The following is a 12562-nucleotide window of genomic DNA, read 5'->3' on the forward strand; positions in this document are numbered from 1 at the left end:
ACGATATTTGTCCCAATCAATTTATTGCCCTATCTTGAACGTTAATATTAAATTCTTACAAAATCGATTATAAATATACGACCTGCATAGATAATTTTCTGTCGTAGGCTGTAGTATCCATGAGGAACTTCAAATACAAAATATGAGACAATTCCGAAAGATAATACCGCTAAAATCATCAAAATCCCGAATATCGGGAGGAGGGGCTATATGAAGACTTGGACCTACATAGACAATTTTATATCGTAGGTTGTAGCATCAAACACCAACTTGCATTATAAAATTTGAAACAATTCCGTTGAATAATGCATTTAAAATCATCAATATTCCGAATATAGGGAGAAACCGATATTCGGGGGCTATACAAAGACTTGCATAATCAGTTCTCTGTCATAGGCTGTAGTACCAATTCAAATACGAAATTTGAAACAATTCCGGTGAATAATGGGAGCTATACAAAGGCCCGGACCTGCATAGACAATTATCCGACATAGAAACTTCATATACGACATTTAAAACAATTAAAAACTAAAATTATCAAAATACCGAATATCGGGAGGTACCGTTACGTGGGGGGTGGCTATATGAAGACGTTGACCTGCACATACAATTGTCTGTCGTAGGCTGCTTTACCCATTAAAATTCGAAGTTTGGAACAACTTTGGTGAATAATGGCAGCGAAATCAGCAAAATACAGAATATAAGGAGGTAAAGTTATATGGGGGCTATACCTAGACATGGACCCATTTTCAGTACCAAAAGTCCTGCAGACCAAACACACATTTGAGTAAAATTTTATCAACTTGCTTCAATTCGTCGAAAAGCTAGAGTGATTTCAACAGACGTACAGACATCATCGTTAAATCGACATAGAATTTTATACTGATCAAAATTATATATACTCTGTGGTCTTTTCTAAAATGCATATTTCGAGGTGTAACAAACAGAATGACAAACTTAATATACCCTTCATATTATGGTGGAGGGTATAAACAAGGGCATGGCTCTAAGTAATCCGTTATTGCACACTGTATCAATTTTTAAACAAAATAAAAACGAAAAACTTTTTGTTTTGCAATTGAATGTACTTTAAACGTTACCCTTCAACCCTAAGTGTTTCAATGTACATTTGCCCATTCATATTTTACCTAAATTGTAACGGTTTCCTGTTTCTTTTCGTCTTTTTCAAACCCTTAACGAAACCCAGGATATTTTCCCCCTTGGTTTGGGGATCTTAAATTAATGATATAAATTTTTTATTTCCACAAGCCATAAGCGGTAAACTGTTGGTAGCGCATATTGTGGGTAGTGGCCATATTCTTGGAAATGATATTGGGAAATTTTTAACCATTTTAAAATGTAATCAATTTGCGGAAATTGCAATTGTGAGAATTAATCACACGACGACTGGCGTTCAACCCTTTCAAAAGCCAATCAATAGATAGTGGTGGCTGGAGGCAAAGAAAAAACAAATGAAATTGTTAAAAAAAGAAAAACCAAAATATTTACTGCAATTTACAACACCACACCCATTCACTTCTTGGTACAAAAAAAAAAAAAAAAAAAAAAAACAATTAATCGATTGAAGCACACATTAGAGCAACCCCATGATTGCCTGATGATAATCCAGTATTGAGAGCGAAAAAATATTATTTATAAAGTTTGATGGGGAATTTCAAGTTCCGTGCTATCTATATTCCAGGGAGAATCACCAAAAAATGTTAAGTGACTTGGGGAAAGGATAAATATGCAATATAACCCCTTCTAATTTAGAACAGCACCTCGTTGTTTGGAGTCATACGATACGGCACAACCTTTTACTGTTTCCCCAAAATTAATTTGAAATTCCAATTCAAGTGGTTTTGAATTACTGCAACAGGTTGTATTGCAGATGATATTTGGCACAAATGGAGAAAGGGGAAATTTGAGAAAATGTGAGAATTAACAAAATGCGAACAACTGTAGCACAGAAAGTTTTTTCAATAGATTTCCGAGAAGAATGATTACCATATATATGAGGGCGTTGTAAAAGTAGTATGTCTTTATGGGTGTTACTAGTGCACATTGGTCACAAAACGCGACTAAGAAAATCCGGAAAATTATAAAAGTAGAGCTAAAAATAGAAGACTCGTATATCGACGTTTTAAAAGTTTATATTGCCAAGTAATCTAAACGGAGAGGCCAACTAACCTTCTGTTCAACATTTTTTGAAGTTTTACGATTACGATTCGTTGGAATTCGATAAGACAAAAATACGAGGAATTTCGGTCGAAAAGATTAACCTTCAAGCTAATTAAAAAAATTGAATTTTTGATCCTTCTTTCAAAATATGCTTAAAAACTCCCAAAGTATTTCACAAATTTATTTATAATAAAGTTCTGAAGCCTAAATTTTACTTAAACGTCAACACCTCAAAATATTCTTCGGATATCCCAAAAAGTATATTCCTGATCAAAATAAAATTATTAGGCAATTTAGCAATGTCCGTCTGTCTGTCCGTCCTTGTGTCTGTTGAAATCACGATAGAGTCCACATTATTCAATTCCTCCCAAAAATGTATGTTATTGAAAGGAAAATGGGCAATATTGGTCCACGTTAAATAATAGCACCCCATATAAAGGTACCTCCCGATTTTCGGCATTTTAAAGTTTCTGCAACAATTACCAACCAAATCAGCTTAAGATTGATATTTGGGGTTCCTAAATGTCTATTCTCTCTCTGCTGTTCGAATAAGGACAACTAAAATGCAACATTGTTAAAAGCCATAATTTTTAATTTTTTTACATTTTATTGAATGAAAGCAAAAAATGTCGGAAATAGCAACAAATTTTGGAATATGTTTAGATTTGCTTGAATTGGTCACCGTTGGCACGAATTATGGCCTTCAAACGTCCAATGAAACTATCACCCAATGCCCGAATGTAGCTCTGCGGTATTTTGGCTCATTCCCGGCGAAGCGCTTGCGTGAGGTGATCGACTCCTTAGTATTTTTTAGTGCAAACTTATTTCTTCTATCCAAAATACTCCAGACACAATAGTCCATCGGATTGGCATCCGGAGATTTTGGTGGTCATTGTGCGCTGGAAATGAAGCGAGGAACCTCATTTTGTAACCATTCTTGGGTGGCGTGTACTGAGTGCGATGGTGCCGAGTCCTGTTGGAATGTCCAAGGTCTTCGGCAAAAATGTTTGCATGCCCAAGGCTTTAATAAACCCTCCAGAATCTTTTGCGATTTCGTGGCATTTATTCTGATGCCACGGTCGATCAATACGAGCGGAGAGCGACCATCGGCTTATATGGTAGCCCACACCATCACCATGGCAGGCGTTTGAGTTCTGGTGGCCAACCGTAAGTGCACATTTTGAGTCTATTTTCTTTCTTTTGCGATTTAAGTTCTTGCACTTTTTGGATTTTCAAATGCTTTACACCGAACTCTTTTTTCAATATTTGTGAATGGAATATTGCGATATCTGCAGATCACGAGCCATTTTTCGGCCTCTGCGACGCGGGTTTCGATCAAGGCGCTTCTTTACTTTTCGAACAAGTTTTGCTAATGTTGCTGTTTTCTTCGGTCCACGAACGAGCGATGGTACGAGACACAAAAGATTTATTCACATTTGAATGATGGAGAGCTCTAACGATAGCCACCTGTCAAATGTAAAGAAAACACACTACCACGCTTAAATTCCGTCACGAATAACTTTTTTTCTGAAATATTCTCACCAAAAAGCGTTTGTTTGCTTGTAAACAATATAATGAGCTGTCGCTGTCATAATTTTAACAGCTGTCCGACGAGTGGCTTAGAAATGTCAGCAGTTTCCACTATCCAATGGACTTTAGAAAATGACAAGTGTATTTGACAGTATTCTGTTTTAAGATCGAAATCAGGTTTTTAAGCCAACCCTTTTTAAGGATTTGTATAAAGTTGACCATATACTAAAGGACCCCAATAAATTGAGACATATTTTAAAACATTTAATACATCATTGGTAAAAAATAGGTCATGTCGGTCCACTTTCGCTTTAGTCCCAATTTAAAGGTTAACCCCGATTTTAAATATTTTCTTAAGTTGTAATCATATTTTCTATAAAATATATCCAAATTTTGTTATTTTAAGCTGCTATTTATAGAAACGCTACTGACATAAAATATTAATATTGGTCCACATTTTGGTTTTAGATATAGAAGAGTATTGGTCATATTTTTTAATTTTTCTGCCTAAAAATTTGGACTTGTGTGTACAATTCTATGAGGCCTATAATGAGGGGCTATATATTTTAAAGTTCATTCGGAGTTCTAATGCAATGTACATAACATTTATGAAAACAATATAAAATGTGTCTACTGTGTGTTTAAAATAAAATATCAATTGTAGACCCAGTAGATTCAAAAAATTTTAGAAATAATTCCATTGACTCTAAAGAAAATTGTCATTTACTCATTTCCATTAAAAAATGTATGAATTACCTATGGATCATTTCCAGCGGAGGTTATCAGAATACATTTAACAAAAGTAGATGTAAAATGTGTACAAAAAATGTGTTACCCATTTTTAACACAATCTTGTTGGGACATACACATACCCAAAGCATTATTGCCATTACATGGAGAATGTGTCAAAACATAAACCGATTAGAAGTATTTCCAACTATACTGTTACTTTGAGTACTGGGGGTTAGTTTTTTTTTTAATTTTCTAATGCTCTTCGTGTTTAAATTAATTTGTAAATAGTTACAGCTTCCAAAATGAATTTATGTGCCCATAAATGCCGGGTAGAACAGAAAAATACTGGAATTTCATATGAATTTATTTTAAAAATTCACATCACATTGCACCCAATTTAGCAAATCAAATAATTTGATTCTATTACAGAGATAATAGAATTTCGGCGGAATGTGAATAAACATCTAAAGTAATTTTCGTAATTAGCATAATATTTCAGTTGGTTTCAGTTTCAGTTACGTTTATAAGCATCACTCACACACACACACATACACACGCAGGCACCATTAAGGTATGATGGTATCAAATTCTGTAAATTAATATGACAACAACTGGATGGGGTCGTTCCCTCGGCCAAAAAAACGTAATCTGACTGTGGGTTGTGTCTGTTTTTGTTGGTGCTGGTGTTGTTGCTGTTGCTGTGGAACATGACTTCATTTAAAAGTTATTCATAAAAATTAATAGCTTAATACTATTATCACGTCTCCCTTGTGTTTCTCTTTTAACTTGAACTGATTGACAACAGAAGCTGTTAACTTTTGAGTACTGCTTTTGAATTGCTTTCAATCAGCGTTTTGTCAATATATCCGATTTGCAAATATAAGCTTTTGGGAGTTTTTTTCGTTGTCTCCTTCTTCTTCTTCTTCTTCCTCTTTTCATTTTTGTCTTCATAATTATTATTGTCGTTTTGAAGAGGAAACTGTCCGTGACAGTCTGGAGTGGTGCGGAGATCTTCTTAAAATCAACAGATTTTACAAATGCCTGAGCGTAGGTGGCAAGGAAGTCTGTAAATTTAATAATGAAACTAATTTGCTTTTTTAATAAGTAACATTTCCTACTACAAAGATATTTACCTAAAATTTAAGCAATGAAACCAAGAAGATTTAAAATTTAATAGTGGTTTCCCAGGCACGAGATCGACGTTTCTGACAAATAATTACCCCAAAACTAAAAAGTTAAACTCTTAGATGCTATGAGAAATGTATTCAGAAATTTGCAGTTTGGTTGTATTTCCTAGTGAGGGTATGATTGCTATGGTTGTAAGTACGTGTTGTAAGAATTTGCAAAGGAAAGGGGTCTAATTATTAATTTTCAAATAAACAACTTTAATAAGAATAATTGACAAATGAATTTTAAATTTCGATTAATGACCACATTTAAGAAACTCTAAAAAATATATATGAAACTATAAATTTATGTTGGAAATTTATGTGCGGTAAATTTTTGATATGATTCACTTCACATGATCGTTATTCACACGTTCTTATTGCGGATTTAGAGCGGAAATCGAATGGCAACTATATAAATCTGAATGAATAATTTGAGTAGGCTTAAGTATAACATACATATACAGCGCTGTCGATGTATAGTTTCCATCGAACTGAAGCTAGTTCCAAATCTGAATTGATCACGGTAACATTTTACAGAGGTTTTTCCTGGATGTATCTGATTTCTTGCACCATTGCATCATTGTAATGTAGATTATAATTATCAAATTAAATTATACGGTGCCCAAAAATAATACCAGTTTCAATTAAGGGGATTATGTTTTTTTTTTGTCAAAACCCTCATGAAAAGTATACGAAGTTCCGGCCAATTCCGAGGTATATGTCAATTTCTGGAGATATCTTTAGATCAGGATAATTCTTTTGGTCCTTTCCATCCGTCCGTCTGTTGTAATCACGCTACAGTCAAAACGAATTAAGACAGGAAGCTAAAATTTTGCACAGATCTGTCGTTTGTCTGCAAGCAGGTCAAGTTAAAAATGGGATATATCGGTCTACAATATCGTATATCCCCTATATAACGGCACCTTCCGATATTAGGTAAATACCTAATATTTTAGCCACATTTTGCAATGCAATTGTCTGAAAATTCATAATAAGAGTTCCTTGTGAGTACTTTATGCCCTGGAAGAGAAATATCTATATAGGTTCACGATATCGTATATCCCCCCATAACGGTACCCATCGATATTCAGTATTTTGATTATTTTAGCCACATTTTTCAATGGAATTTTCTGAAATTCTACACAAGGAGTTCTTTGTGAGTACTTTACCCCATATATTGGGTCCTTCCGATATTGGGTATTTTTAAGATTTCAAAAGATTTGTTAATGGATTTTATATTATTTATTTTTTTTTTTGAAAATTTTCTAATTCTTTCGAAATGGTGAAGGGTATTCAAAGTTCGGCCCGGCCGAACTTACTGCTTTTTTTGCTTGTTTTAAACTATTTTCAACTGTTTATTCATCAAATAATATATATATTTTTTTTTAGAATATACAATAACTATAACTTTAAATATAAAATTTATAAAAGGCTGTTTAGCTACGGTTACGCACTAACGTGTAGTTGAACAATATGTGACAGGACATTTGCACTACGTTTTAAAACATGTTTTCCAATCCAATACGCATATTAATGGAAAGCTTATGAAGAGATCTATTCATTGGAAAAATAACAACTGTAGGTCAATTGGATAGATTCCGAACAGTATAATTCCATTGGCCAATATGCCTTCTGGGACAATTCTTCCTTATAAAGAGTTCTATTTATTGGCAAAATAAAAACTGCCAGAATCCTAGATATTTGGTAATTCCTTGAAGATAAATAAATAAGTGATAGAATCCGTTAAAAATTCTGTTAAAATCATAAATCCAATACTTTATTTTTGAACAAGATTAAAATACTATTAAGGACCCATAACTGTTTACTAAATCACGTAGAATTTTATGAACTTTTACATTTCTGGTTCTCTGTTAATGCTCACAATAATTATTAATTTTATATCTATGACAGCCAATATTATTCGATAAATATAAAAACATAAAATTTATTGCTGTTCATAAATATCCGAGGCAATAAAATTTGCCGTTTTAAATGCAACACCTTTATGGCAAGCCATAAATGAAATTTAATCGACTACAGCGCATTTGATTGATTTCCCTATTTATGGCCTTCAATCAGGTGTAAAAGACTGGGTCATTCATCCCTGAACCTGTCAGTTATCATATACAGCTATCAAAATATGTTCCAGTTACTTACCTATTATGGTTATTAAGATCATAAGGCCTAATACCACTGATGTGGCTGCCATTCGTATCAGTTCGCCAACATCCTCTGAAGCGGTAACATTGCCAGCTGTTGCATTGGCGCCCATGGCATCGCTGCCATTCAAAATGTCTGCCAGCAGACTTGTGTCGTTCAGCAGTGAACCATTGATAAGCAGTGACCCCAAATCGACAGCAACACTTTGGTACATATTGTCGTTCGCTATGAGGGACTCTGGCGATGGGAAGGTATCTGTTGCAGGTAAATTATTGCTATTGCTGCTGCCAATAATAGCGGATGTGGCAGTGACAGTGGCAGCAGTTAAAGCGGCTACGCCGCTCACGGCATTCCCCAGACGATTGTTGTTGGTGGTGTCAACATTTGTGTAGGACGTTATCGTGGGCATTGTCCTCGCCACCATTGTTGTTGTGGAAGATATTGTTGCGGCTGGATGTGGTCGTGATATAACATAGGTGTTGGGATTTTTATCATTGGCAATGAATATGTAATCCAGGGCATCTGTAAGTGAAAACAATAATGGAAAATATTCAATTGTTATGGGATAGTAGTAAACTGTAGGGGATATAGTATTTCATAAAAATTTGAGTAACTTGAATAATTGAATGTGATTTAACAACGTTAGTTATACTCTACAACACTATGTGTTTGGAGGTATTATAAGTTTGATTGGGCCAACAATTATGTAACACACATTGGTTTCCAACATAGAAAAGTATATATGGATCTTCCTATCTCTCCGATCTGAGTCGATCTAGATATGTATGTCAGTACGTCCATCTGTCTATGTTAATTTGTAATCAAGCTACAGGTCGCAATTATGAACCGATTCTCACGAAATTGAAAATGGAGGTGGAGTTGTGTCAGAATAGAACCCTATTGTATTTGGAGATGATCGCATGATATTTAGGGGTTGAAATGGACCAAAAATAGAAAATTTTTCTGATTTTGCAGTTGCTCTATAGGCCACAATTATGAATCGTCGCGGAAATTTACATGGAGTTAGAGTTTAGGACTGGGCACAAACCTACCAATTTGTTCGGCCATCGGACAATAATTAGAGGCTAAAATAGACCCTCACTTTCATGTAAGAAAATAGAAAAATTTCCACTAAACCGCGAATATTTTTAATCCCAGCCAAATCACAAATACATTAAAAGATCACTTCTGACCGTTACAGTGATGCTGATAGCCAAGAAATCGGATATATAGCAAAATAGGTACAATATATATGCAAAGGAATTGATATTTTTTATTCTGCTTATAAATCAAGAACCGCTAGTGAATATCTTTGGTCGAATTTTTTTCAAATTTTGTCATATTTTTTATCGCATGCGAATTTTTCAATTTGACTTACAATATTGAATTGTAAATTTTCAAAATGTTTAAAACCCCCAACATTACGTTTTGAGGGTATCATATGCATGTCGCAATTATCGTCCGATCCTCACGATATTTTGCATGGGGGTAGGGTCGGAATTGAAGCCTATTGTTCTTAGGATGCACATTTAGAGGCTTAAATGGATAAAAAAATAAACTTTTCTAATTTTGTAGTCGTTCTATAGGCAACAACTAGCATCGGAAGAGAGTTGAGGACAGGGAAGAAGTCTAGCATTTTGTATGACCATTATATTTAGCTGTAAAATGAACCACAACTTTCGTGTGCAATACTATAGAGTGCGTAAATATTGGCCAAATTCTCTGGGTCAAATACCTAAGGTCAACCTCTGGGCAGGACATGATTTCAAAAACGAAATCTCCCAAAATGGATTTGGATATAAGGGGACTTCGAACATACTGTAGTGTTGTAGGGTATCACATGATCGGCCCCGTACGACTATAGCCTTTGAAGGATCCGAATATCCCATTACGTTGAAAGAGGGAGAATGTTCAATACCAGTGTACTTCTTATACATCGCCCGCAAAAAAAAAAAAAAAAAAAAAAAAAAAAAACAAATCTGATAAAATTCCATCAACCTACTTCAATTCGTTCGGGAGCAAGATTGATTTCCGCAGACGAACAGAGGGACAGACAGACAGACAGTAGGACGGACATCGCTAAATCGACATAGAATTTTATGCTAGTCAAGAATATATATACTTCGTGGGGTGTAAAATGTATATTTGGAGGTATTAGGGAGGGTATAAAAATAAAATGAGTATATAAAAAAATAAATAAACAACAAATTCACATTCAGCGAACGGAATAAGCGATATAGTTAACTGACAGTTGACACTGTTTGCTATTACATAAAGTTATGTTCAGGAGTAAAAATAGGAAATTTTAGATTACACTTATTAATTTTGAATTATAATAAAAGGAATTAAGATTTATAGCTTCCTTAATACCAACGGTATATGTTACAGTGAATTTCCAGAAGATTTTATTTTTAAGAGTGCTATTACTGCCAAATTTGAGGTTTCTTCGTTTATCAGTTCTCTTTCATATTATTAAGTACAATTTCGAATAACAAAATTAAACCTCCTTATATTAAGCACAGTTCAGTACTTCCCCATTTACGTTTTCCAAATTTTTAGATCTATATATTCTTCTAATATCCACACTTTAAAGAGTACATTGCGTATATAGGATCTGTTTGACACGAATTTCAGAAAAAAAACTCAGATTTATTTTAGTTCTTCACAGTGAAAAAGAAACCGGATTGACTTTAACGCTGCAGGTCAGTGAGACTTGAAAATGTATCACAACTGCACAATATTTTGCATAAAAATTACAAAATAGACCTCAGTATCGTATAAGTTATGAAATGTGTGTATCTATTCATCATACGCACCGTAGTTCATTAATCAGCTAACTGATAATCCCATGAATAGATGAGAAGAATATTTATTTATACCCTACACCACAAGGTGGTCAGGGTATTATGTCTTCGTGTATTTGTTTGTAACAGGCAAAAAGAAACGAGATAGACCCATAGCTGATCTGCATGGAATCACATTCTGACTCGATTTATGCATGTCCGTCAGTCTGTCCATGTATTTTTGTGAACAAAGAACAGTTCGCATTTATTACCCGATTGAGATGAAATTTTGCACAAATCATTTCTTTGACCCAAGAACGAACCCTATTGAAATTGGAGATAATCGGTAAAAATTTAGATATAGCTCCCATATATATCTTCGTCCAATTCGTCCTTTTATTGTGCACCAAACGTGTAATATCAGCCGGAATAGTATGGCACATACAACACAATTAGGCCTGAAAATAAGTATGCCAAATTTGATCGAAATCGGTTCAGATATTGCTATAGCTCCAATATTTTTTGTTCATCCGATTTGTTTTTTTAGTCCTCCGCAGCCGTAATATGCACTCCGTAACAACGAAATTTAGGGAATATCTATGCCAAATTTTATCAAGATCGGTTCAGATTTGGATATAGCTCCCATATATATATCAAATGGTCAATACAAGTCCGAATTTAAAGATACAAATGCTTCGGCATATTTAGTCTTTTGAACTTTAAATTATAATTATAATCAAAGCGTGTATGATTGAATTCTCCCATAAAAACTTTTAATTGTTATGTGGAGCTCTACTAAATTAGGAAAGTTGTGTAGGGTATCATAAAGTCGGCCCCGCCCGAATTTAAGACTTTCTTTACTGGTTTTTAAATGATTTTTTTCTGTTGTTGCAAAATAGTCAGGCTAAATCCCCTTATTGTTGTTTTTGTTGATTTTTTTCTTTTTATGCCATACCACACTTTGTGCTATGGGTATTAAAATTTTTGATTAGGCATGGATCTTCCTATCTCGCCGATTTGTGTCGATCTAACAATGTGTGTCCGTTCGAAGATTATTGTTTTCCGAAATTATCGTAAAATTTAAATGTTGGAGTGCTTTAAGTTTAGCCACTTGAGGTTTTCCGGTCAAATATAAAGAAATCACACTATCACGTTTGAATTCCATCACGAATAATTTTTTTCGGGAAAATTCTCGCCAAAATATTTTGTACGCTTGTAAATAATATAATGAGCTGTCACTGTAATAATTTTAACAGCTGTCGGACGAATGAAATGAGGAAATTATAGCAGTCTGAGGTTTGTTGCACTTTTTTCATCTCACCCTGTTTATGTTTATAGATTTCCCCACTGCATTTAAGCCACATACACCATGCACACATTACAAAAATATAAAATTATATTCAGTTTTTTTTTTAATTTCACAAACTTTTGTTAAGTACATATTAATTTACGTAAGATTAAAAAAATGTACAAAAGAAAAAAGTAGGAGACTCAAACATTATGTCTCTTTATCATCTTTATATACATATTACTATTTACGGATTAATAAAAAGATTTTATGTCACAATCCAAACATTTTATATACCCTACAAGACTATGTGTTGGGGGTATTATAAGTTTGATTGGGCCAGAATTTATGTAACACCTCGAAATATTGGTTTCCCATATAGGAAAGTATATATGGATCTTCCTAGCTCGCCGAGCTGAGTCGATCTAGCTATGTATGTCCGTCCGTCCGTCTGTTCGTCTGTCCATGTTAATTTGTAATCACTCTACAGGTCGCAATTATGGCCCGATCTTCACAAAATTTAAAATGTAGGTGGGGTTATTGTCAGAATAGAACCCTATTTCTTTTGGAGATGATCGCCAAATGTTTAGGGGTAAAATGGACCAAAAACTGAAAAATGTAATGATTTTGCAGTAGCTATACAGGTCGCAATTATAGACCAATCGACGCGGAATTTCGCATGTAGCCAGAGTTTAGGGCGGGGAAGAAGCCTACCAATT

At 34.2% G+C, this 12562-nt stretch overlaps 1 protein-coding gene across 1 annotated transcript in view; it reads right to left on the bottom strand.

Moving 5' to 3' along the window:
* The window catches only part of LOC101892092 (5-hydroxytryptamine receptor 2A-like), a 343177-nt gene that overhangs the window by 306024 nt on the left and 24591 nt on the right, over positions 1–12562 (bottom strand). Inside the window, exon 3 of the mRNA XM_059125946.1 lies at positions 7770–8294. Coding sequence (XP_058981929.1) covers positions 7770–8294 — 525 coding nt within the window. The remainder of the gene's footprint in view (positions 1–7769; positions 8295–12562) is intronic.

This window comes from Musca domestica, unplaced genomic scaffold, assembly GCF_030504385.1.
Source record: "Musca domestica strain aabys unplaced genomic scaffold, Musca_domestica.polishedcontigs.V.1.1 10, whole genome shotgun sequence".
NCBI lineage: Eukaryota > Metazoa > Arthropoda > Insecta > Diptera > Muscidae > Musca > Musca domestica.